At 36.5% G+C, this 26,221-nt stretch overlaps 3 protein-coding genes across 3 annotated transcripts; 2 read left to right on the top strand and 1 right to left on the bottom strand.

The window, feature by feature from the left end:
* The first annotated feature begins 383 nt into the window (after positions 1 to 383).
* Positions 384 to 17,280, top strand: zgc:92360 (uncharacterized protein LOC436988 homolog). Its single transcript, XM_046854174.1, has 11 exons — positions 384 to 819; positions 5,655 to 5,785; positions 7,031 to 7,122; positions 8,903 to 8,985; positions 9,099 to 9,211; positions 12,058 to 12,204; positions 12,871 to 12,954; positions 13,890 to 13,952; positions 15,444 to 15,515; positions 15,892 to 16,123; positions 16,324 to 17,280. The coding sequence occupies exons 1-11, from the start codon at positions 732 to 734 to the stop codon at positions 16,350 to 16,352; spliced, it is 1,134 nt and encodes a 377-aa protein (XP_046710130.1). The 5' UTR covers positions 384 to 731; the 3' UTR covers positions 16,353 to 17,280.
* Positions 17,281 to 17,391: 111 nt separating this feature from the next.
* uts2r4 (urotensin-2 receptor 4) lies at positions 17,392 to 21,264 on the top strand. Its single transcript, XM_046853595.1, has one exon. The coding sequence runs from the start codon at positions 17,994 to 17,996 to the stop codon at positions 19,086 to 19,088; it is 1,095 nt and encodes a 364-aa protein (XP_046709551.1). The 5' UTR covers positions 17,392 to 17,993; the 3' UTR covers positions 19,089 to 21,264.
* A 691-nt stretch (positions 21,265 to 21,955) lies between these two features.
* lgals2b (lectin, galactoside-binding, soluble, 2b) lies at positions 21,956 to 25,115 on the bottom strand. Its single transcript, XM_046854307.1, has 4 exons — positions 25,051 to 25,115; positions 24,023 to 24,102; positions 23,169 to 23,337; positions 21,956 to 22,315 (listed from the first exon to the last, which is right to left on the bottom strand). The coding sequence occupies exons 1-4, from the start codon at positions 25,051 to 25,053 to the stop codon at positions 22,169 to 22,171; spliced, it is 399 nt and encodes a 132-aa protein (XP_046710263.1). The 5' UTR covers positions 25,054 to 25,115; the 3' UTR covers positions 21,956 to 22,168.
* Positions 25,116 to 26,221: the final 1,106 nt, after the last annotated feature.

The raw sequence follows: 26,221 nt of genomic DNA, 5'->3' as shown, positions 1-26,221 counted from the left end.
TAGTGTGTATACCCAGGAATTTATGATTAAAAGCAAAATTATGAGGGTTTTGACCTTTTTCTTGTAAATATATTGGTTCCAAGGTGTGTAAAGTGCAACGTGACAAACACGTTTTACAGGCACAGATTTAAAGACGTTTTTACATTAAACTCAACAAACTTCATGCTCATACATTGTGCATGCATCTGTGGGTTTTTTGGTCCTAAAAATAATTGTAAATTGGGTCAAAAAAATTAGCATGCATTTGGTGCATGCAGAGCGCGCGCTTCTCGGTTCTGCATGCGCGTTTCTGTTTCCGAGGAACAGCAAGTTAGAACACCCCCTCTCTCTCTCTCTCTCTCTCTCTCTGTCTCTCTTACTTCCGAGTGTTTGCATGAAGAGAAGGGCTCGTGCGCAAATCGCGCCCTCCCTCCACCTGCGCGTTGCGTTCTCACCTTTAACGAAGTGACCTGAAAAATCTCACGTGAAACTTTTTTTTTTTAACTTTTGCTCCTCGCTTTGGACAATTTCGGACAGTTTTAAGGACACGGGTGGATTTGCAAAAAAAAAAAAAAAGGACATCTTGTTACCTACGCCGCTCTCTACCTGTTGGGACTTGCAAAGGAACCGCGCACGCGCGCGTTCCTACTCCCAGGTGCACCCAGGGCGCGGCTTCGGCGCGAGCGCGGCAAGGGGGGGAAAGGAAAAAAAAAAACAACAACAAAAAAAAACAACACGTGCGTGGTCGTGTCATGGCCGTGAACGAGAGGGCCGCGCGAGCTCTGAGGGACATCATCAAACGGCCAGGCAACGACGTCTGCGCGGACTGCGGCGCTCCCGGTCAGTAAGATTCACGTGCTCGAGCGTAAATGTGTGTGTGCGCGCGCGCGTGTATGTGCATGTGTATCCATGGATTCGCTCCTGAGTGTGTGCGTGCGTGCGAGTGTGTAATTGCCTTAAACTGGACGTGCATAGGTAAGGTCACGTGATCAACTTATCCAAAGTCAATACAAATCTTGCTATACACCAAGTAGTGTAATTTTTTTCCACAGCCAGTGAAGTAAAACACAGTTATTTCCCTCATGCATACTCATGCATACTTTCTTTTTTTAAGATTTAATAAAATATGCTTCAAAAATAGTTAGTTTATGAATGTGCATGTGACATAAAATAGAATTTGATTAAACTATTAATTATGACCTGATTTAGCAGCATGTAGGTCAGTGATTCAGCTGTCAACCATTAACTCTCTGGGTTATTTTGCTTGACAAAAACTTGGTGTTTTATTTCTTTTATACCACAACCACTGGCACCCGGTTGCAGTTTTTAATCAATAAAGGGCTCTGCATTGTTTTTTTTAAACATTTATAATCGTAATATTGTGGAACGTACAAGTTCCTGTGAGTACATGATAATTACCCTCAGCAGCCTTTCTTCTTTTCCACCCTTTTTCAAAAACAAAAAAAGTTGTGGTATATTAAGAAACCAGAAAATAGTGCAAAGGTACTCTGTTTTGAAGACTCAACTGTAGGGGGAAAGGTATAAGTGCTGCACCTGGAGACTATATAAATATAAATGTTAAAAAAGGCATATTAAATGTGGAACGTCCGCCATCTATGTTATAGAAATGTAATCAACATCAACTTCTCACTAAGATGTTTTATTCATTGTACTTCATTACAGAGTTTTTCTATCCTTCTTACACCTCATTAGTTTGCCAACTATTACAATTTGTAATTTATTAATGAATTATTACTATTTTATTAGATCATTTTTTATTTTATTGTGTTAGAAATCGTAAAATAGGTCAAAAGTGCTTATAGGAGATACACAATTCAATCACAAAGAAACTTGTACGTCGGGCGAAACTATGTTAGGTTTTCACACTTCTTTGTGGCCTGTAAAGTGTTTCTATACATCACATTGTCTCTCTTCCTGCACTTAAGTCTCATCACCCCCACACTCTTTGTCTCTCTCTCAGACTTAGAAGCAAAGGAAGTTGTCATTTGCATGGACAGAATAGATTACTGATAACCATGCTGATTCATTTCTTGGAAAGTTCTTTCTATAATTGAACAGGAAATGTGTTTAAATGATGAAGGATAGCACTAAGTATGTGATATGTGAACTATATCCTAGCTAAGAGCAGATCTTGTATTAGCATATGTTTGTATAAATTGTATAAAGTGTTTTGGAATTTTCTATGCAGCGAGGCGAAGGCGGTTCCCTACGACAAGAACAGACATGTCCAGGGAGAAAATACTTCAAAGTCCGATAAAGCAACACTGCGGCACGCATTAGTTCTTTAAAAAAAAAACAAATGTCGAGGCTTGCCGCTTGGCAGAACCACAGCGGAAAGTTCAAGCTGCATTATTCAATGCGTATTAATGCTTCAGACACTAAAACATTGTTGCATTCTTGATTCAGGTTTGCATAATATGCTTGTGCTGAAATGCTAACGTTTCTCTCGTAACAGCTTTTCCAAGGACGAGTGAGGAAGCTAATATTTATATACATACTACTATAATAGATGTATCCTGAGCATTAATATGGTGATCATTGATTGAAGGAGTCTCCAGTTCCAGTATCTTAGAATAGTCCTTAGTAACGGTAGCAATAGTCTTTAGTAACAGAGGAACTGCTTACAGCTGCTATAATAACAGATAGTGTGTGTACAGATGGTCCCCCAGTTTCTATGGATCGACTTATGCTTTTTCGATCGTACGATGGCGATAAGTTTCGTGCAGCAGGCTAATGTAGCAGCGTACGCTTTGGCCTCCACTCGCGAAACCGCCGCTGGTCCAGACGCCGCTGTTAACAATATACTACGCCGTACTGATCCCATGTCTCGACCGATGAAGTCATCAGAACACATCTCCATCCAAAGTCGTGGACTACCAGGACTAATATTTGGTACCACACTGAGGTATAAGAAGATTAAAACATGCCACCACATGGATTATTGTCCTCCAGAAGCTTCTCCTTTGGTCTTATATTTTCCCCTGAGATTTTTCTTCTGTGATTTTTCTCTGTCTTCCTCAGTCTCTTGTGTATCTTTGTGTCGGGAATGAACGGCATTCACACAATCCAAAGCATTTCTGGGCAAAAGTCCTCACCAAACTGCAATAGTGATTGCGAAATGTACTATAGTCATTTATTTATTTATTCAGTAAGACCTTCATCCTGGTCAGGGTTCTGGTTGGATCTATTGCTACCGCTATCGATCATTTTAGTACTGGATTATTTACCGATTTGTAAATCGATGAGTCGAGTAATCGGATAAAAAGTTTTTTTTTTACTCATTAAAGAACAATACCAAATATAAAAGAGAAAATATGACGGGTCTCTTAAAACGAGCAAGTGATTTGTTTCCTTTACAGAAAATTGTACATTTTCATTGCTGAAATTGCAATCTGTGAAATAAATAAAATAAATAAATAAGTAAAATAATAAATAAAAATATAAAAATCCTTTTTTCAAACTTTGGAAACTTTCTGTTGATTCTTTGGCCTGAATCTCCTCCTTGTCTCGCTGTTTTCTCGCCGTTCCTCCATTTTTCATTCTTGAGCGTCGTCTGTGTTTACCTGCACAAGGATCTCATTTACAAGCCACTTTTTTCAGCCTCGTTTTGTGCATACGGCACTCTGAGCCCTGCGTACACACAACGTGGAAACACAAAAGGCGAAAAGGGAATCGGCGTCAGATAACGCGTCCATTCTATATGGTTGTTTTTTTTTTGTATTCGAATTACTGGAGTTACTTGAGGAATCGTTTCAGCCCTAGTTGGATCCGGGCCTTATCACAGGAACACTGGATGCAAGTGAATCAGACAATCACAATATTTTGTCTGAAGAACAAAATATAACGTTATATCAGGGGCAATATTTGTATCGATTGTTTTTTTTTTTTTTTATGTTGACTTCTGAGGTTTTTCTTCAGCAGTTCCTGCCACAGCAGGAAGTTGTTTTTTTTGTTTTGATATTTGTTTCACTTTCATTGCTGTAAGCTTACCGTTTTCAGCTCTCTCTAGCATAAGCTGATCGGAAATATAGTTTCTTGCTGATGATGTAATTTAAAAAATTGAAAAGCAAATTAAAGAAAGAAGAAATTTTGCTTTTTTTCCCCTCTAAGAACTAGTTTTGTGGTGTTATATGTGTGTGTGTGTGTGTGTGTGTGTGTGTGTGTGTGTGTGTGTGTGTGTGCGTGTCTTAATTTGCACAATAACTTATGTGAGTCTGTAAGATAAAACTCACAGGTGTGGTGACACACAGATAAGCACAGTGTGGGTGAGTGTGTGTAGTTATAAGGAGTGGACATTCACCCAAAACGGTTGTGAAACTTTAGAGCACTTTTATATGTCACATTCCACACATTTCTCTCTCTCTCTCTCTCTCTCTCTCTCTCTCTCTCTCTCTCTCTCTCTCTCTCTCTCTCTTAATCTCAGGCTCGAAATGGTACTTTCCAAGTTTCAAGTTTGCAAAATCTCATTCCTTTTCTTTAGTTATTACTTAATAGTCGGCAAAATCAGAAGATGTTTCTCTTCCTTAATTTTGTGATTTCGTGAAAACTACCAGGCATTGCACAATGTTTCATGCGAATATTTATGGAACAGACGTAAATACAGGGCTTTGGTTACAGCGCTGTCACATTTTGTGGAGGGGAAGGACCCTTTTTGGTACCTCATGTTTTAACTGCCGTTGAATTGTGTGTAATGATGCTATTATTCACTGTGTAGCCAAAAGTTTGTGGACATAAGTTCAGTATGTGCTTTGAACATCCCACCCCCCCCGACTCTTTTGGGAAGATGTTCCACTAGATTTTTGAGTTGTCTCTGTGGAGATTTGTCTTCATTCAGCCACAAGGGCGTTGGTAAAGTCAGGTACTGATGTAAGGTGTGGAGGACTGGGTTGCAGTCGGCGTTCTGATTCTTCTCAAACGTGTTTAATAGGGTTGAGTGTCAGAGCTCCGTAACAGGCCATTGAAGATCTTCTACTCCAAACCATAAACCAGGGGTGCTTACAAATGCCCAAGGTTGCGATCGAGGTATTTCCCCTGATGTAAACCATATGTTTATGTCTTATGTTCTGAGAGATTACATCATTCATTTATTTGTTCATATTCAGTAATTGTTTTAATCTGGTCAGAGTCATACTGCACCCGGAATCTATCTAGTGAACACACAATTCCAGATATACAGGACACCCCATGGACACACACACACACACACACACACACACACATTCAAACACTCATTCACAAGTGGCAGTTCATTATAGGCAGTTCTGTTATGAAAAAATCATAAAGACTTCACATAATTATAGTGAATATAATATATTCTAGTTTTATTTGTATATATAAATGCATTTATATACATATGCAATTTGTCTGAATGACAATCAACCTTTAGCATAAGTATCTATGTGTGTGTTTGTGAGACTCAGTCAGTGGTGTAGGAGGTATTCCTATTATATGGTTATATTTTCTGAAGCACTTACACAAGGATAGAGCCATTATTCGAGTTTTGTTAATAGATTCCTTTTCCTGAAGCGAAATCTTTTTAAATTCTGCTCTTTTTTCACACTGCAATTCTTCTGAGACCATAAAAAAATGGCAAACCACATTATTTAAACACAATGTCTCCTTTTCTTTGCTGCATCCTTTGTATTTTGTTTCAGACCCAGAATGGGGATCATGCTCTTTGGGAGTGTTTATTTGCCTCATTTGTTCTGGAATCCACCGGAACCTTCCTAACATTGGAAAGGTCAAATCTGTCCTACTGTCCAACTGGGAGGACTTAGAGGTTCAGGTAAGTGAAAAAGACTTTAACACTTTATCTTATCTCACTTATATCATAGTGATGTTGAATTCTCAAATCTGTTTGGACAAAAGGTGTTGATTAACTTTCCATACCAGCAGTTTTTAGCAAATTCCAGCTTGGAAAATCAATATTAAACGTGTTATTGTTTCTGTAGTAACAGGTTACAGACTGACTGATATGGCAGATGTGCCACATAACCAAAATCTGATTATAATTTTTTTTTTTTTGCCACAGGAAAGTCTTGATCATGAGCCCAAAACCTTATTTTCAACTACTTAAAAAAAAAAATTCACATATATACGGCAAATTAGCGTCAGGATTTTCTTCTTTCATTTATTGCTTTTAGAATGTTTTGCTTGCTGTTGAACTGACGTTGAACTGTATATTCGTGCTAAGTAGATACCACGAAGCGCCAGTCAAAACAAGCTCAAAACAAAGTTACCACAATTGGTGTTTTTTTTTGACCAGTTAAGTTTTGATCCACTCATAAATAAAAAGAAATGTAGTTGTGAAAAGACTTTAAAAAGACTTTGAAAAGTCGAAGCAAAAATCTCCCGAAATGGAAAAACTTTAGCAAAGTACAGATATGTGAAAAAGCTACTTAAGTACAGTAATGATTTACATTTACTTTGTTACTGTCCACCACTGTGTATAACATTACATTAAATATTTGGAATATTATATAATATCATATTTGGAATATATAATAGAATAAATTAATATTGGAATATCATAGTTTATAAGAATTTAAAACTGATTTATTTATTTAAAATAAATAGTAGTTGTATTATTTTAATTAGAAATTGTAGTTAGAGCTCCAAAGTCGGCTAAAATGGCGTTTATACCAACCGCGTATAATAATTATAGTAATAGTATAGTAATTTTAATCATAACTTTTGTCTAAATGCTGTGGTAAAAGAGTAATAAAACATGTCAGGATTGGTTCCTACTGTTTAACTTGTGGGTGTACACTATAGACTAAAGCATTGTGTTTTAGTTGTCATCTAGCGTCAGTTTAATTTTTTTTATGAAGTTAGGACGTTGCTGCATGGATATTTTTAGATGTTGGAATTTTTCCTCAATCCAGCAATGACACTTCAGTGTTAAATCACTTTCTTTACCTACACAATGAAGCGGTTTATTCTTTAGCATACCTGCATATCCACAAATGTCATGTGTTGATTATGTACAAACCTGTCTTTTGAGTGTTATCTTTTTTTGTTTGTGTTTCAGTTCATAGCCGAGAATGGAAATCAGGCATCCAAAATTAAATTTGAAGCTTTTGTGCCAGTGTACTACTATAAACCCACACACAAAGACTGCCAGTAAGTCCGCCAGTGAGACCAGATGGATCTTTTTTGCTTTGCCAGAGTGTTGATATGTACTTTGAGTGCTGATTGTAGGTTAGATTGGGCTTAAGGTGGCCATGTGGTGTTTAACTAAGATACGGTTAACATAGTCTAGCCTGCACCAGTATATCTGCACTGAAACAGACCAGTATGTATTTATTAGAAGTAATGGATGTGTATGTTGGTTACTGCTATAAATAATACACAGCTATGTGAAAGTAATAGAGAAGTTCTGTAGTTTTGTGTATCTAATGGCTTTGTTGTATCATGGCCTGTTGGGTGAGGGTTGAGCGACGAAGTCAAATAAAGTTATATATTAAGATACGTACCGATAACTTTATATTGCATTATATAACCCCATAAAAAAAAAAAAAAAACTCTGCCTGAGGTCTGCTTACACACGAGGGCAGCCTGGAGTGTGTGCATGATGCCTCGATAAAACAAGAGGAAAACATTTATTTACATATAGCTGCAAGCAGTGATCAAACGGCCCAAGCATGTTTTGGTCTCAGCCCATAGCGAAAGAAGATCAGAAGCCATTGGGACTACTGGAACTTGTTCCAAAGGAGATATAATACATTTAAAGGCAAAACATGAAGCAGTAAGTGGGATATGAAAAAAGAAGCAAAGAAATAATAAATTGCAGAAATCCAATATGGTAGGAATGAACTTGGAATTGTGTTTCTAGGCAGTTGTGTGGGGTATAATTGTGAATTTAGTGTATGTCCATATGTAATGAAGTGCAAAACCTGTGTATAAATTATAAATTGTAGAACATATTCTTTGTGCTGTATAGATTTCAATTTAGAAGTATAATAATAATAATAATAATAATAATGATGATGATGAAGTGGTCATCCAGTGGATAAGATGTTGGACTTCTGAACAGAAGGTCATGGGCTCAAATCCCAGCCCCACCAAAAAAAAAGATGTTTTATATTTGTCACTGCAGAACAGGGAAATTATTTATTGTCATAGCCCAGCAAGCTAGGAGCTACAGTGTTCCTGAGCAGTAAGGGGTTAAGAGCCTTGCTCAGGAGCCCCAAGAGTGGCAGTTTGGTAATACCAGGGCTTCAACTGTGACCTTACAATCAGTAACCCAGAGCCTTCAGGAACCTCTGAGCTACCACGCTGTCATGGTTCGCTGGGTCCTTAATTCACTCAAGATAAAGACGTCTGCCCAAATGTCCCAAATGTGAAGAATAATAATAATAATTCTTCAATATGGTACTTGTAAACTTTTGGTGCTTGGGCCCCTAAATAATATAGCCAATCTACCCAATCTTATTTCTATGAAGGGCCATTGGGGAGAAAAAAAAAAAAAATAATAATAATAATTAAATTAATCATTAGAAAACATTAAACTGTAACCTGATTAACTAATGCGGTTTTATTTTCAATGTTGTAGATCTATAATATGAGAAATAATCCAATTTATAGGGTTCAATGTATAATACAGATATTCCGTGACCTCTCATAAGAGACATGAAGCTGGACTATTTTTTTTTCCCCAAACGTATTCCAAATGGCATTTTTTCTCCTTTTTTTCCATCATATTTTATACAATATGGCGGGTCAAATAAAAGTCAGTTTGGGCATTTTTTATATACTGTAGAAGCAACAAAATGATCTGCTTTAGGCTTAAAAAAATCCAATGTATCAATCTCTTTACTCATAACTATATAAATATGTACTATATCGTGTGTATAAATTTGAGTTTAATGTGTTTTAACTATGTGTGTATGTGTGCGTTCAGAGTCCTGAAAGAGCAGTGGATCAGAGCTAAATATGAGCGGCAGGAATTTACCCAAGACGGTAAGCCGCTGGTCTATGAAGAAGGTAAGTGCTAAATAGTATTAGGAGACATCAACATCCACACTTTGATTTAGGAGCCGAATTACAATCAGAAACCTCAAGAACACAGCAATGAGTCATGTTTTTTCTGTTCACAGGGATGAGAGACGGAATGCTAATGAAGCGGGGACGAGACAACGGGCAGTTCCTCAGCAGGAGATTCGTTCTGTCCGAAAGAGAAGGGACGCTTAAGTATTACACGAAGTTCGATGTAAGTTTGACACAAAGTTAATAACAAACTCCATAGCATAGCTTCACAATGAGCTTTGTTGACCACCATTTTATATTTAGATTGATTTCTCCTCGGTTTCTCAAGCGCGTTCTCTCAGCACCAGTTAATTTTGATGTATGACAATACTACGGGGACAGAGGCGTGTCCCGAGAGTGACATAGAATACAGATTAACATGGCAGAGGTAGAGCTGCATCTTCCTGGAGACAGAACAGGAAAAAGAACATCTGGTTTTATTGAATAATCTTCTTTTTTTTTTTTGCACTACAAAGTCCTGTTTGTTAAAGGGCCATGCGTTAGAAGTTAGACGTCAGAAAGCACTTAAGTAAATATATGATTTGCAGTCTTGTGTAAACCGAAGAAATAAAAATATCTGTACCATATTGAATTGCATAGCATCGTACATTGAATTAAAATCAGAACGCACTGCATCGTAACAGGGGTAACAAGATTTCTGTACGCTGAGTATCTTTTTTTTAATGTCAGGTTCGTGTTTATGAAATAATACGAAAATCTATTTTTTTAGCAGAACTAAATTTTTTATCTTTTTGTAAAAAAAAATTAAATAAGTGTTCGAATGCTACTCCACATTTTTGTCACAAAACATAATTAAGGATAAATGGGTGTAATGTTTATTTTAACTAGACTTTAAAAATAGGGTCATGGATTTGGCCACGAATTCCACTGTATTCTGTGATGCAACGCTGCAATGATGCATATGCTGGCAGAAAGGCTGCGAAGCAGGTTGCCTTGTAATTGTACACATTTTCCTCGACATGCAGCTGTGAAAATATAGATGGGGTGAAGCGGCCTCAGCACTCCGTTGTAATAGTGTTTTAAAATATTCATGTGTGCCGAAGATGAAGGGTGCGTGTCGGCGAGGTTAAACACAGTTTTTTCTCTTCAGACCACTGCTTGTACAACCTCTCCTGGGTTATTTGTGCTAGTAGTTCAACATAAAACCGTTCGATGACGAGGTTGCGGCACGGCAATTTAACATTTCCGTTTAACGCTCAACAATAGAAATTCGATTCGAAACCTTATGTCATTGTGTATACCACTTTTGTGACAGAATCAAGGAATACAACAGAATGTCATTCCTTAGAAGGTGTTGTATGAAATCAGCATTTTGCATCAAGATTGTGGTTATGTATATTATTTAAGGTACTGTGTAAACAGCACATCCTGAAATGTTTTATTCCTCTTTCTACCACAGCAAGGTTTATTTTTCAATACGTACCATCACACATTTTATCCATTTATAGTTACGGTAGATTTAATGCTACCTCATGAAAACATCATGTTCCTGTTATCTCTTACAGTGTGGTAGATATAAACAGTAGTTCCCTCATCACCTCTATTTTTTTCTGTGTTACTTAAAGATAACATTTAAAAAATCTTTGCAGCTTGTCGAACTACTGGTAAACCTCATAGCACAGTATACAGCTTATAATAACTCTCTGTACAAAGAACTGAAGCGATGGAGACTCGATCTATGAACGTGAAACAAACATTTAATTTCTTTCTTTAAGTCAATGTGTAATTTGTTAGTGTAGAATCAATACAACATTCGAGCAGCCACATCAGTATAAATCAGTCCTGCCAGAGCTAATGTTGTAGAAAATTAGTACAAAAATGAACACAATGAGAACAAAGAATTCGGCAGCACTGTTGAATGAAAAACACGACACCCTGGAGTATTTTTAGAACGGATTTTCTGTGCATCGGGGTAAGAACTTGTGAACAAATGATTGAAGGAGCATGAAGGTTGAATGAACCCTAAAAGCAGGGATATATTTCAAATAAGTATTTCAAATATAAAATATGATTTTGTCATTTCTATTCGATACGGTTTATAAAAATCACTTTATATTTTGTATCAAATTACGTTTGCTTTGTATTTTTGTAGTTTAAAAATACTGTAAAATACTTTGTAAGAAGTCTACTTGATGACATCATAAAAATGCGGCCTCTGATCGGTGCCTACTCAGTAATTTGTCCAGACTTGTTGAGATCAGAACAGAAAATTGATCCACATGGCAGAAGGTGGTGAAGGTAAGAAACGTTCAGGCTGTCAGCTTTCAAATAGGCGTTCAATGATCGATAAATAAATATTTGATTGCCAAATACTGTACACTAATTAAAGTAGCTGTTTAGTAGGATCATGATTTTGCACACCACTGCATGAAAGACTGTCTGACACATAATATATTATTGTATTTATGATTAACAATCGAATGATTAATTAGTTAGAAACTAGTTGCTATGAATGCAGGTGCCATTAATCGTCTCTTTTGAATGACTTGTTTGTCATTGAGTCGGTGTTGCTGATGTAAAGTGTCTCTTCGTTACCAAACACCAAGCAACTAAATTAGGATACAATTATGATTCATTCGCAAACTGTTCAACATTAAACTGTTGGTTACTTTAAATCTAACTTTCATCTGGAAGATCACAGGGATTATGTGTGTGAATATTTGATCTGTTAACGGGTTGAATATGTCAGATTTATTGTATGGCTCAGCCAGAGAAAAAGCTGTTGCTATCAAACATTGTTTACTTCCAGTCGGTGTACTGGTGAAGGAACTGATCAATTAGACCAGTTGATGGAAGGTTTTGAAGAAATATCATCCACCCTTGTAAAAGTATTTTTAGTATATTTTTAAATACAAAAATACAGTAGTTTATTTCGAATACACTTAAAGTTATTTTCTTTTTAAATACATGTTTGTGTATCTTCTTCCTAACCCTGCCTAAAAGTTGCTGTAAACACAATTTCTTTGTGTTCTTTGATCCTGTTTGTACTCGTAATTTGCATTCCTGCAGGCTAAAGAACCTAAAGCTGTAATAAAGGTGGACACCATCAATGCGTCGTTCCAGCCGGAGAAGATCGGCAACCCTAACGGTCTTCAGATCACCTATCTGAAAGACTACAACACTCGCAACATCTTCCTCTATCACGAAAACAGCAAGGTCAGGATTTGATTACATTTTAATATTACTGAGGCTATAAATGTATGGGAGTTATGATAATCATGATGTGGGCAGCATCCAAATATCCGCTTTATACTGTTTAACCCTTGGTAGATATATGTAATGTTAGTTACTTATCACTTATGTTAGAGTAGCTTCATGTAAGTCAGGTCCTAATTAGAGATTTCTCTTAATGTACATGGCATAAAAAGCCACTGATCTCACACAATACTGACAAACTGCAAAGCATTAACTTTACTCTAAAGACTTTCATCTGTCAGAAATCCCAATCCGTTAAATTTCAATGGTAGGGAATAAATACGTGTAGAATTGTTGAAAGGGTTTTGTAACACAGAAAAGTTTTGAGTATAATGAATAGTTTGGATTATTGTTAAACTAGCAAGCTGCATTTGATTTGTCTTATTCATTTCACTAACAAAAGAAAACAAGGGAACAAAATTGTATAGCCGCTATCATTAAGTATTAATAGGAACTAGCGTGTTTTCTGGACATTCCTCATTTAATTTAAATAGAAAAGCAATCCTCAGGCCTCATCACACCACGTCCTGTAAATGGTTCTTTATGCAGATTTACCAAGATAGACTGTTCAATGTATTCAGTCCAGTCTTGATGTATGTGGTTTGTCTGTCTGCCTCTCTGGATCAGGAAATAGTGGACTGGTTCAACTCGATTCGAGCCATTCAGCTACACTACCTGAAAGTAGCTTTTCCTGGGGCTTCGGACCTGGAAGTGAGTAAATACAAGATATTAACACAATCTTTTTATTATTCAGTTATTCACCTTGAATCAAGCTGTTGAATGAGTTTTCTAAATGTTTTAGTAGAACCAATAGGGAAATGTGTAAGTGAGAGATAGGAATGTAAGCTTGGAAAGCCTAGAGTTTCTTTCAAACACACACACACACACACACACACACACACACACACACACACACACGCACACACACACGCACATTCCTCTTCTTCTTTTCAGTTCCTGTTAATTTGTCCGACTCATTTCTCTGCTATTGTGTTGCTCAAAAAATGGCACAGATACATTTCATATTGTTGTATGTGAAAATCTATTGACATGAAAACACGTCTGTGGACAAGTTGAGTTGCTACATTGCAAAGCAATATGCCTTCGAAAAAGGGGAGGTGGGGGGGGGACGCTTGTTTGTAAGTGTGTAATATTTCACTTATTTAGTACAAATATATAATAAATACTAAATATAAAATATAAGTATTTACTATTACTGTTTTAGTCAAATATACTGAAATATTTGATGTTCTTTTGATGTATGATCCTGATAAGAATGCTAGCGCAGCAAAAATATTTCATCTAAGATCTAACCACTACTAGGCAGCGTGCCAGTAAACGTCCAACATATTTATGGAAAGCTGCTTTACTTGAAGAAAGTTAAAAATAAGTCTTTGATATGAATAATAAAAGCATCAGCTGTGTATTTCTTCGCCAGAAAGCTGCCAACACTCTGCCACATAGTTTGTAGTAGAAACATATTGCACTTCATTGCAGCAAAAATAAATCTGTCCATATAAAATGTATTTAATTGAATCCATTTATTTCTGTTCTATAAAATTTTTTTTTTTTCTTTTCAATGCCAGCCACATTTTTGCACTTGAACTCGACTCCCTTCTAAAAGCCTTGTTTGCTCTTTTTTTCAGTTGAAACCGAAGCTAACGCGGAATTTCTTGAAAGAGGGCTACATGGAAAAGACGGGACCACGGGTAAGATCACGTTATCAGTTTCTCATGTTAATCTTCAGGTACTCCAATTATTATTATTATTTTTAAATAACTGCTGTATGCAAGCCCTAATATGCAACAGGCAACAATTTCTTCAACATACACTGTGGAATTGACTTAAAAAAAATCAAACCTGTATGTACAGTATAATACAGTACTTAGGAGTAATAATCATTTAAGCCTAGACGTTTTCAAAACTCGCTATCATACTTGCAGGAAAGGCTCTGTCTTGTGGCTTGTGGCATATTGGTCCCCACAGACTAACAGAACAGCATTTAACCTCTGAACAAACTGGTGCAACCAGATTCTAAAGCAGTTAAGACTTCACATGATCGGATTAAGAATCAATCTGGTGGGAATTTGGTACATTTTAGTGGGTGTGGTACTAATACTACTACTAGTACTTAGTACTACTACTTCTACTACAGTTACTATTAGTACTATTACTTCTACTACTCTTACTATTAGTACTAATACTACTATTAGTACTCCTACTGCTACTATTAATTGTACTACTACTATTTGTATTTCTACTACTAATACTACTGCTACTATTTGTACTACTTTTACGTTTACCATTTTTACTACTACTACGACTATTTGTACTATTACTATTTGTATTACTACTAAGTAACTACTATTAGTGCTACTACATTTACTATTAGTACTATTACCACTACTACTACTACTACAAAAATACCACTACTACTGCTACTATTTGTACTACTGTTACTATTACTAATACTACTACTATAACTATTTGTACTGTTACTATTTGTAACACTACTACTCAACTACTAATAGTGCTACTCGCACCACTACTACTACTACTACTTCCACTAGTATTACTACTATGTGTACTATTACCACTACTACTAAGTCTACTACCACAATTTGCACTACTTATACTATTACCACTACTACAACTTGTACTACTATAATTTGTACTACTTATACTATTAGTACTGCTACTATTTGTACTACTATTACTACTAATAATAATTATAATATATTAATAGTGTCATTGCTGTTATTTTTTTATTTTCATGCTTTTAAAATCCAGTTCTCTGTGCTTTACAATGTAACGTTCCCAACGTTTAGAAAATTCTAAAAAGGTTTTTTTTTTTTTTTTTTTTTTTTTTTTTTATTCTATTAGTCAAAGGACACAGACAGGCAACAAAATATAGTCATAATGAATAAGGGGGTGAGACGGGGAAATCTGTGACAGGTTTCTGTATTTGTTTGACATTTAGTTTATTCAAAAGTAACACACAAAAGCTCAAAAGTCAAGTTTCTTCAGACAGTCTTGACTAAACTAATGATTTTGTTGATTATGTGTCCAAATACACTGTCTTACTGTTGTTGTATACATCAAGGTTTGGTAAATCAATTGAATAATACGTGTTATCTTGTATTCCTTTTTCTCTCGATCTGTTTTTATGTTTATTTTTAATTTTATCACTTACTTTGCAGCAAACAGAGGGTTTTAAGAAGCGCTGGTTTACCCTGGATCACAGGAGATTAATGTACTTCAAGGATCCTTTGGTAGGACTGTTTTTTTTATTGCTACCTTCCGTGTAAAGGCTTCTTTCTGAGAAGTGTCTGGTGGAATGTGGTTTTATAAACTGAACTGATGAAACTGACATTCATTCACACAGACTTATCTTCAACTATACAGATTTCTCACCTTCACAGTCTTTTTGCATGCATACATTGTAAACTATGCTATCGTATTTAGCAAATGTATTGTTATCAGCTCTAAGTCATTGCAACGTCCATTGCACAATACCGTCCAGAAATCAAGGCTTAGGCATACTTCAACCAGTGACTCACTCGCTGTTAAACATCATGTAGTCTTAACATGAGCAAGTTTCATAATACCTCAGGATATAAAGCTCTTGTGCGTGTTTGTGTTTGAAAGGATGCATTTGCTAAAGGCGAGGTGTTCCTGGGCCATCGAGATCTGGGTTACAGCGTCAGTCCTGGCTTACCACCCAACACCCAAAGAAACGGCGCCTGGCAACATGGCATCACCATAGTGACACCTGTACGCAGTTTTCTGTTCACCTGTGAGACCGAGGCAGAGCAGCAGGATTGGCTGAAGCACTTTAATCATGTCATCAGCCTGCAGATGTCACCGCAGGAATACAGCGGTGAGTGAGACACACATGGTGTATGTGCCAGTGCATATGTGCACATAAGACAGGGATTTTCCAGATGAAACCTACTTATAAATGTACCAATAAATATGACGCAAGATTTACGTATTCCAGCTCACATTATTGCTTCATTCTGCTTTTGATTGCTGGTTAATAAAAAAAAAACGGATGTTGACTCCATTTTTGTTTTTCAGTCGAAGCCCTCTTCAAGCATAAACACTGACGGATTCAGCACTTTTCTCAACCCCAGTCTGACCCATCACCTCCTAACTTTGAGAATGAAACACTACTTGTTTATTTTTATACACAGAGTACTTGAGTGCTATTAGAGCTAGTGCGTTTACTGTAATTATCAAGCCGAGCAGCCAAGAGGATCAAGATAAATTTCGGTCACTTTAAACGTTCCTTGTATTGTGTATTTTTGTATGTGTTTCTTAACAGTTAACTAATACATTATCCGATTTACCAATGTGGAAGTTTGGTCCTTTTTCTTGTTTAAATTGCTGATTGAGTTAGATTCGCATTTGTTTGGTATTAAGGTGCCCTCTGCTGGTGAAGTTATGCCATGTTATGCTGAGCTTCTACAGGAAAAATCCACCATCCATGACCTGATTTTTACCAATAATTATAAATAACGTTAAAAACCTAATCCCTGCTTATAGCGATGCACTGTAGAAAGATTACATGCTTGCATACTTGCTGCAGTTTCTCTCCAATACTGAAGGTGTTGCTATGAAAGGTTCTTGACAGTTTCCACAAGAAGATATAGTGCCCGAAATAAATTTGCTTAGTCAAACCTTTTATATAATTGGTGGTATTGAATGTTCCACAGAAGAGTTCGGCCGGCTGACATGCGCAAGCCATAACAAAGAAGAATAAAAAAGTAAACAAGATGATATACAGAAGATACATAACCATAATCACTCATTATGTTTTAATACAAACAGAACCCATGTCATTTTTTTAACTGTGCTTCCAAATACACATTTATGACATGCAGTGTAGTTAGTTCCTGTTATTTTTTTAACATTACAAATATACTTTTGTATAAAATAAATAACTGCATAACGATTTCAAAGCAAAACAAAAGAAAGATGGAATCTGAACATTCATGCAATAAATACACTGAGGACTGTCCTGTCTCTATGAAATCATTGTGGAACTGTTTTAACATTGTGTACTGGTACAGTCGAAAAATGAAGATCATTATTCTTAGTGTTGTATGATAGTGTGTGTGTGTGTGTGTGTGTGTGTGTGTGTGTGTGTGTGTGTGTCACTGGCGTTTGAAATGGCACCCTGGTGTTCAAAGTCGAATCGGGCAGCCCAGATTTGAGCGTCTCCTAAATCTAACATGTCATGTGCAGTTGCACTTACGTGCGAGTGAGAGTTTTAAGAGGCGAGTGACAGAGAAAGAGGGACAAAGAGAACGAGACGGTTGGAAAGGAGAGAAGGGCACTTAGCAAGAAAGCTAACTGAAGCAGAAAACTCAAACTCGTGGCACTTATCAAAATCGCTTTGGATGAACGACACAAATTCAAAAGCCTGGATGAAAACATTGGAAGCTCTAAGCATTGCCGATGAAGGACACCAGAAAAGCTGTGTTTATGTTGCCAGGAACGTCGATTCAGCGTTTTTTGCGGACATTGACCTTTGATAGAACAACTGGACATTTCAAGCTTTGGATAATGACATTGTTTCAGATTCATGCATCGATAAATCTAAGGACTAGTCTGCCATGTCTACAAATGTTGATGTTTTAATTGAAGAAAGAGGAGCTTGCTCCCCCAACAATACCCACTAAATTACTTGGATTTTTATTTATTTTTTGCTTAGCCTATTTAATTGGTGTGCCATACTGTGGATCATGAGCTTGGTGCCCAATGCCAGCATCTCTGTCCCTTCCAACTCGGGCACCAGTGGAACAGGAAGTGGCTCGAGTGGAGGTGGAACAGGCACTGTGTGGGTAACCCCTCTTCTCGGTGCTACCCTGATAACCATGTGCATCCTTGGTGTGGCGGGGAATGTTTACACACTTGGCGTGATGCGTTCTGTGGTTTTGCGCCGCTCCGGCTCGATGTACGTATTCATTGTTAATCTGGCGGCTGCTGACCTGCTCTACCTGGCCACCATCCCATTTGTGGTGTGCACTTATTTTGTCCATGACTGGCTCTTCGGTGAGACAGGGTGTCGGGTTCTGCTCAGCCTGGACCTGCTTACCATGCATGCAAGTGTCTTTGCTCTTGTAGCCATGAGCCTGGAACGTTACCGTGCTGTTGCATCGCCATTCCGTGCTCGTCGATCTGCCTCCAACTCTGCCCGGCGACACTGGCTAGCAGCTCTTGCCATCTGGGGTGCTGCCCTGGTCCTCACACTACCCATGATGGTGATGATCAGGCTGCGGGAGGGGCGTCCGGGTGCCTCCGGTCTAGTCAAGCGCATTTGCTTTCCAACATGGACGCCCGAGGCTTTCAAAGCCTACCTCACTGTTCTTTTCTTCACAAGCATGTTGGTGCCAGGGCTAGTCATGGTGGTGCTTTATATTGGGTTGGCACGGTGCTACTGGATAGCACAGTCCAACCTGATGCAAGGAAGAAAAGGAAACAAGAATAGCGTCTGCCTTTCAACCTCTTTTGGGCCATCTAGGCGGAAAAGGCTTAAACACAAGGTCGTCTGCATGATTTTCGCCATTGTGGTGGCCTATTGGGCATGTTTCCTGCCCTTCTGGGGCTGGCAGATGGCCAAGCTTTTCTCAACTGAATCCCTGCGCTCATTGACACCTGCCACACACACCTACGTCAACTTCTTTGTTACGTGCCTGACATACGGCAACAGTTGTGTGAATCCACTGCTCTACACATTGCTTACCCGCAACTATAAAGACTACCTTGCACAACGGGGACAGGCTTCAGGCTCGAGCCGTATTGACCAGGGCTCGGGGTCAGGAATCAATGATGTTTAGATGGAATTATCTGTGAAATTATCTGACGGACATGGGTAACGTCTACTTAATAATATACCACAACTGCATTTTGTTATTTAATATTCCCAACCTCCCATCCTGCATATTTTTTGCCTTTTCCCTGTTCTATTACACCAACCTAAACTCAGCAAAGATTATTATTAGCTAAGCAGATGCATTGGGCACAAGGGCAACACTAAAATGCAAAATAAGACCAAGGGATACTCCAAAACCAGGGTTGGGAATCTGTTGGTTGCTCCCCCAGGACCAGGGTTCAACACAATAAAAGATCACCAAAGACTTTTTTTGACCCAACCACACTGATTATGCAATGACTTGAATAATTTACATGTTCTAATAAATACTGGTATGTGATGGACTCCCCATGTGATGAACTGTTCATGAACATACAGAGTGCCATGGATTTGAATTCATTTGTAGCATGGACTATCTTTAATGCTTTGTTTATATTTAAGATATATATGTGTGATATCCTGATGTTCAACATCTAAAGGTGCATTCTGAACAATTAAATGGTGTGTATGATTCGAATGCGAACTGAAAATAATGTGCATGTTCTCGTGTATGCGGTCATGGATATCTCGAGGTTGAACATGTCTGTACTGTTCCCTTATGCCCTGGAATGTTTCTTCAGGCTGACAAATTCCTCACTCTCAGCCACAGGGCTTTTCGAGTAGCAATGCAAATTATTCCTACTTAGCTGTGACAGGAGATGATAATGCTGACCTGAACAATGCCTGATGAACCATATGACCTTTGGCTTGGTGAAATCATTTCGGTAGCATCACAAAACGAGACTCAAACTGGAATCAACTAAACCAGGGAAGTAAAAGTGGTAGATAGTAGATAGTAGGGGTGTGGTCAAAACTTGTTGGTGAGAACTGATTTTGCCAATGTTACCGGTTCCAAAGCTTAGAATGACAATACACTGTTAACTGCTCTTGATGATAGGGTTTAATGTGTTACCACCCCAAACAACATCCTTAATACTTTTATTCCTTACATACCAAAACAATTTGCCAACCATAACAATTGTATCCATTTAATAAGGAATGTTATTTTTATCCATTTATATTTACATTTAAAGAATATCTGCCTCCAAAATTGTTGTAGAAGTTTGAAGAAGCGAATATGGCTGAAAAAAATAGTCCCGATACGTTTGTCCATATTGTGTATGTTTGGGATCTTAAGTTTGTGGACACCATCACACACATATACTGTACAGTAAATATCCCTGATGCTCCCTGAACCTATTTTGTTGATCTTGGAGCGTGTCTGTGGAGATTTTATGCTCATTCAGCATTAAGAGTGTATGTCGGGGCCATGATGTTTGGTGAGGAAGTCCTGGGTGTAGTCATTCAGCTCACTTTGACAGGAAACAGGTTTGGCCACATTGGTTCCAGTGAAGTGACTTTGTTACGTTACAGCATACAGTGCAAAATCTTCCTGTGTCAATTGTTGGAAACCATGTAATAGTGTAATGGTCGGGTCTTTTGAAGGGGACAGAAAATAAACGTTAAAAATATCTTAGTACATTTATGAAATATTATTAGTGTTATTCACTATTAATACTAGGGGTGTAACGGAACACATATCCGTACTGAAAATTTTCAGTACCAAGCTTTTCTTTCGGTACACACGTGAACCGAATGCAGTCCTTTTCACGTTCGAAACAAAGTTAAACTCTGTGATCCCTCAGGAGCGTATTAATTGGCAGACCACATATTTGTTTAGTCATCGCCTCAAACTTTGAGTGCATTTTATTAGTAGTAGTATTAGTATTAGCCAGGGGTATAAAAAAAAATAATAATAAACTAAGAGTTAGCGCAGTGTCACTGTGGCTACTTACTCCATACTGGAAAAAACTATTTGTTTTGCGCATGCATGAAAACCCAAAAGAACCCATAGCGCTAGCGTTAGCCACTAGTCGCTTCCTGGTTAGCAGCTAGCACTAGCACTATGGATTCTTTAGCATTGAAAATCCTGACAATTCCACATATTAAGGAAGTGAAGGATGGAAGGAATTAGAACATTTGTTGAATTGTGGTGGGGTAAGTAGAACAGTTAAGTAAATCATATCTTTAAAACATTAAATATTAAATGTAAAACGAAACAGGCACACACTTAAATACACATCTGTATTACCCAAATGGGGTCTAACAAATGTAAACAACTAAACATATTTTCCTTTTTTTTCATTTTATTTAGACTCTTTAGTTTATTGCATTTATTTGATTTATTCTATTTTATTTTTATAAAATATTATAAAGCATTATTTTATATATTATTTAACCAAGGCATTTTATTTAAAATTGTTTAAACTGCTGATGTTCACATGTTCCCCTGTCATGATGTTTACCTAACTGTACCGAAATTGAACTGAACTGGGACATAGAAACCTCGTTACACCATTAATTAATACTGAAGTTTATGGTTTGTTCATGTTTTACATTTACATTTATAGCATTTTGTCAGATGCCATTATCCAGAGTGCTTACAGTTATCTCATTTATACAGTTGAGGGTTAAGGGCCTTCCTCAATGGCCCAGCAATTTCAGCTTGGTGGTGCTGGAAGTGCAATGTCTTTTTATATTACACCCCTTTGGCAGATGCCCTTATCCAGAGTGATTTACAGTACATTATTGGAGAAGTTGAGGGTAAGGGGAAGTACCTTATTAGTAGTAGTACCTGAGTACTAGGGACTGAAACTCATCACCTTCTAAACAGAAGTACAACATTTCAACCACTGAGCTACCACTTCCCTAATACCGACATTAGGTACAAGCGTTTTCCTTTTGTTTTATGTGTATGATCTTGCATACTGTATGATGACAGGACATTTGATGTATTTTTTTTATTTTTTTATTTTTTAACAATTGTTTAGCTCTTCCTGTTTAGACACCCTACTTGACAGGATCATGCACCAAACAAGTTTTTTTTCCAGGACCCTCAACTTAGAGACATGGTGACAAAAGCCTGGGTTACAGATTACATATTTAGGATGGATGGACTAGCACATTGCTTGGATGTTCTTCGGATGAAAATCACTGCAGACCTCCTTATTTGATCTTGATGCCCTGAACCTTGACATCACCTTGCACGTCAATGTGCTTGAAGCTGTCATCGCCAAAGCGATTGGGGAAGCTCATCATGGTGCCGTTAGGAAGTTTGATATAAAATTGGTCGTTGTTGAAGCTGACCACCACCTGTTAAAGAGGCAGAGAGAGAAACGACCAAAAATGTTAAACAAGTTAAGTATGCTAACAAATGGGGAAGGGCTTTTTTTTTCTAACTCACACATTTTTCTTTTTTCCAAACCAAAAAAAAAGTGAAAATCCGATTAAAAAAATAAATAAATCCATATAAACAGATCTTAAAATTTGGAAATATGTAAGACAATTGGACAATTTCTAATCAAATATAAGCAAGGATGTGATGTTAACCATGTTGAACAGCAAAAACTATTTAATACAAAATGGACCACCTGAAGTTTGTGGTGTACCAAATAGAAGAAACTCTGAAATGTTTCTTTAAATTTCACTCATATCATTTTACTTAATTTGCTGCCAATTATATAACTTATAATGAATATTTTAATTAAAATTGGAATCAATAACTGGTCAAATAGGAGCATTTTTACCAATGCTCAGACGATTTGACCCTACGCCACAGCCATTCATTACAGGTTTCAGATATTCTTGATGGAGAAATATTCCACTAATGCAATGTACAGAATCCAATAATAATCACTGGTTTACTTTTATGGCCTCTGGCTTTCTTTGTCAGCATAAAGACAAAAAGAGAATAGATAATAAAAGTGCACTGGTGCAAAGGTCTTGCTATATGACAGATGGCCAGTATGACTTCACTGATAACAAAAGCAATATAATCTAGCTGAGAACATCAAATAACGCCTATAATTAGAGAAGATGCACAATTTAACAACATTTGTGGCTCATGTGTAAATGTTGCATGTATAAGCGTTTAATTACTTTAACGTAACTCGAGCAGAAGTGTTATATTTCCTATATTTCATATGTATTAAATGCTGAAATCCACCTTGAAGGATTCGTCCAGGCTGAATGGGAAGCAGTGTTCCCTCATCTCCTCGCCCCATCCTCCTTGATTGGAATTGCACACAATGATGTTGCTGTCGCTCTGGTAGTTAAAGCGAGGGTTGAAGTGGAGCGCGATGTTGTTAGAATCATGACCGATATTGATGGAGAATCTGCAGAGAGATAAGAGATTGTTTGTAAGATTGATGTTTGAGATGATCCTGAGAGAACACAACACAGGTGCATGTATTGAGAAAGTGTCAAAGCTGAAAGGATAAAGTTGAACTAACATGAGCTATGTAAACTAGCTAGTTAGTAACAAGCAAGACATCTAGATCGAATTCTATATTAATTAGATGTGGATCAAAAAAAAAAAAAAAAAATATATATATATATATATATATATATATATATATATATATATATATATATATATATATATATGGCTAATTAAACCTTAGTTCTCTGGTCAACATATCAGGTGTTCAGGGTTGCCAGGTCTCAATCCATAACCAATAAACAACCAAATAAGCACATAGTTATTGGGCATTGGAATATGTAACACATTTTTTTCATGACAAACTTTCCTTGTTCTTGATAGTTCTTTTCAGACTATCATATGACAACAAATTCTTTAGATATATTAATGATTAGATTAGCAAAATACATTTGGCTTAACTTAGAATTTTTATTATATTTGGATGGATGGATGGATGGATGGATGGATGGATGGATGGATGGATGGATGGATGGATGGATGGATAGATAGATAGATAGATAGATAGATAGATAGATAGATAGATAGATAGATAGATAGATAGATAGATAGATAGATAGATAGATAGATAGATCACTTACAAACTACATCCAGACTTTGGTTTGCCAGAGATGGTCAGCTCCTGACCAGCCTTGAAGGTCATGTCCTTTACAGTGAACACCTACACAGACATGAGCATGATGTAAGATCTCACACCTACACACACATTCTTGTTTAATTAAACACAAACTAGTACACACTTGATAACATTGAAAAAAAAAGGGAACTGATCCAGGATCAGGATATTCTATATCTCTCCAGGCCTGCAATAAAAAAGCCTGTTCTGTTAGTAGAAGTTGAACATTTTATTGAGTGTTAGATAAGAGTGGTGTCAGTGCTGGGATAGGAGACGGGGTTATCTGTATCCTGCCAAGCCCAGTGTTAATGATCAACACAAATGATTGCATTGGTGACAGGAATGCTAGGTGACATTAAATCAGGAAGACACGCCATTCACACACGGTCTTGATCATATTTTAATTAACTGCAGGTCTATTTTGTATGTAAATGTTACATAAAAAAAAGAATGTGCACAAAAATTTTATATTTGATCCTCATAATTAATCTGTATGTACCTGAATTGTTCCCCCTTTTTTTCTGAGCCACACCTAGACCCCTGTTCTTTTACTAATTCATACATTTAGACGGTTTCAAAAATGTATAATATAAAATAATATAATACAATACAATACAATACAATATAATATATAATATAAAATAATATAATATAATATAATATAATACGGTATTGTATGATATGATATAATATAATATATGATATGATATAATATAATATATGATATAATATAATATATAATATGATATAATATAATATAATATAATATAATATAATATAATATAATATAATATAATATAATATAAACCTCTAAAGGTTGTAATCTTTTTTTTTTTGAGTTTGGCTTACGACTACTACAAAAAAATATTAATAATGAAGGAATAAATGAATAAACATTATATTAACAAATAGGTAATTATACAAATCAATAAAAACATAAAATTTGATATAAACAGTTAATTACAGTAATACACATTTCCATGGTCTACTCACCATCTTGTCCTTGATGTAGTGAGGGTTCCGACAGAAAACGTTCTGAACTTCCTGTGATGACTCTTTATAATGCCTAGGGCAATGCTCCATCCAATGGGAACTCAGAGAAAGGGAAAAAACCAACACATTAAAGTCTATAATCATACAGTGTTACTGTTGCTTAAGGAGGAGTGGGATTTTATTTCCTTCTGTTTGCTTCTTTTTGTTTGTAATGCGTAAATATTAGTTAATCTGCTTAAATCGTCTTATCTCCTGTCTATTTAATGATGTAACACAAGTTTTAGTGGAACAGAAGTGAATTAACTCGAATGACTCCTAATGAGCACTGAGTAATTATAAAGCAACTGACTGCAGAATTATTAGATTGGACTAATATGACTCTAGAATTATTAGATTGGACAAATATGACTCTGAGATTTTTCCAACCTTCAGCAGTCCAGGTTTGAGACGGTGGAACCCAATGGGGTTGTAATCCATACCGCTTGAGATGTTATTCTGCTCACCACAGTTGCAGTTTTTTATCTTTAATAATAATAATAATAATAATAATAATAATAATAATAATTGTAATAAACAAGGTAGTTTGATTTTTAACACTATTCATATTTTAGATTCTGTGTGTGTGTGTGTGTGTGTGTGTGTGTGTGTGTGTGTGTGTGTGTGTGTGTGTGAAAAATTCAGGATATCAGTAAGTTTCAGTATCTGGCACCATTTACATTATTAGTTATAATGTTATATATGATGTTCAGATTATGTCCATAATATGATGTTCAGAATGTACAGTTAATTGAAATTCATGACCTGAACTTGGATGATTATCTGAAATATAATGTGATTGTGAATATACTGTATATGCTGAATGATCTGGAAGCAAAGTTTGAAAGTATAAAAATATGCGTGTAAAGGTATCTCAGATTATGTTTTTTATTCTACAACTTACTTTAATAATAATAATAATAATAATAATAATAATAATAATAATAATAATAATAATAATAATAATAATGTGTTTTCAAAAGTGTCCAGGAGCAATTAGCTGAAACCAGAAATAAAAGATGTTTTGTCTCCATCTGCTGTTCAACTGGAGAACATCCTTACATTTTTTAATTTTCCCTTCACTTGAACTAGGAGACCCAAATCTGTGGAAAAGTGGAACTACACACTCTAATAT

This window comes from Silurus meridionalis, chromosome 1, assembly GCF_014805685.1.
Source record: "Silurus meridionalis isolate SWU-2019-XX chromosome 1, ASM1480568v1, whole genome shotgun sequence".
Taxonomy (NCBI): Eukaryota; Metazoa; Chordata; class Actinopteri; order Siluriformes; family Siluridae; genus Silurus; species Silurus meridionalis.
The sequence above is the reverse complement of the archived record's forward strand: the minus strand, read 5'-3'. Positions and strand labels throughout refer to the sequence as shown.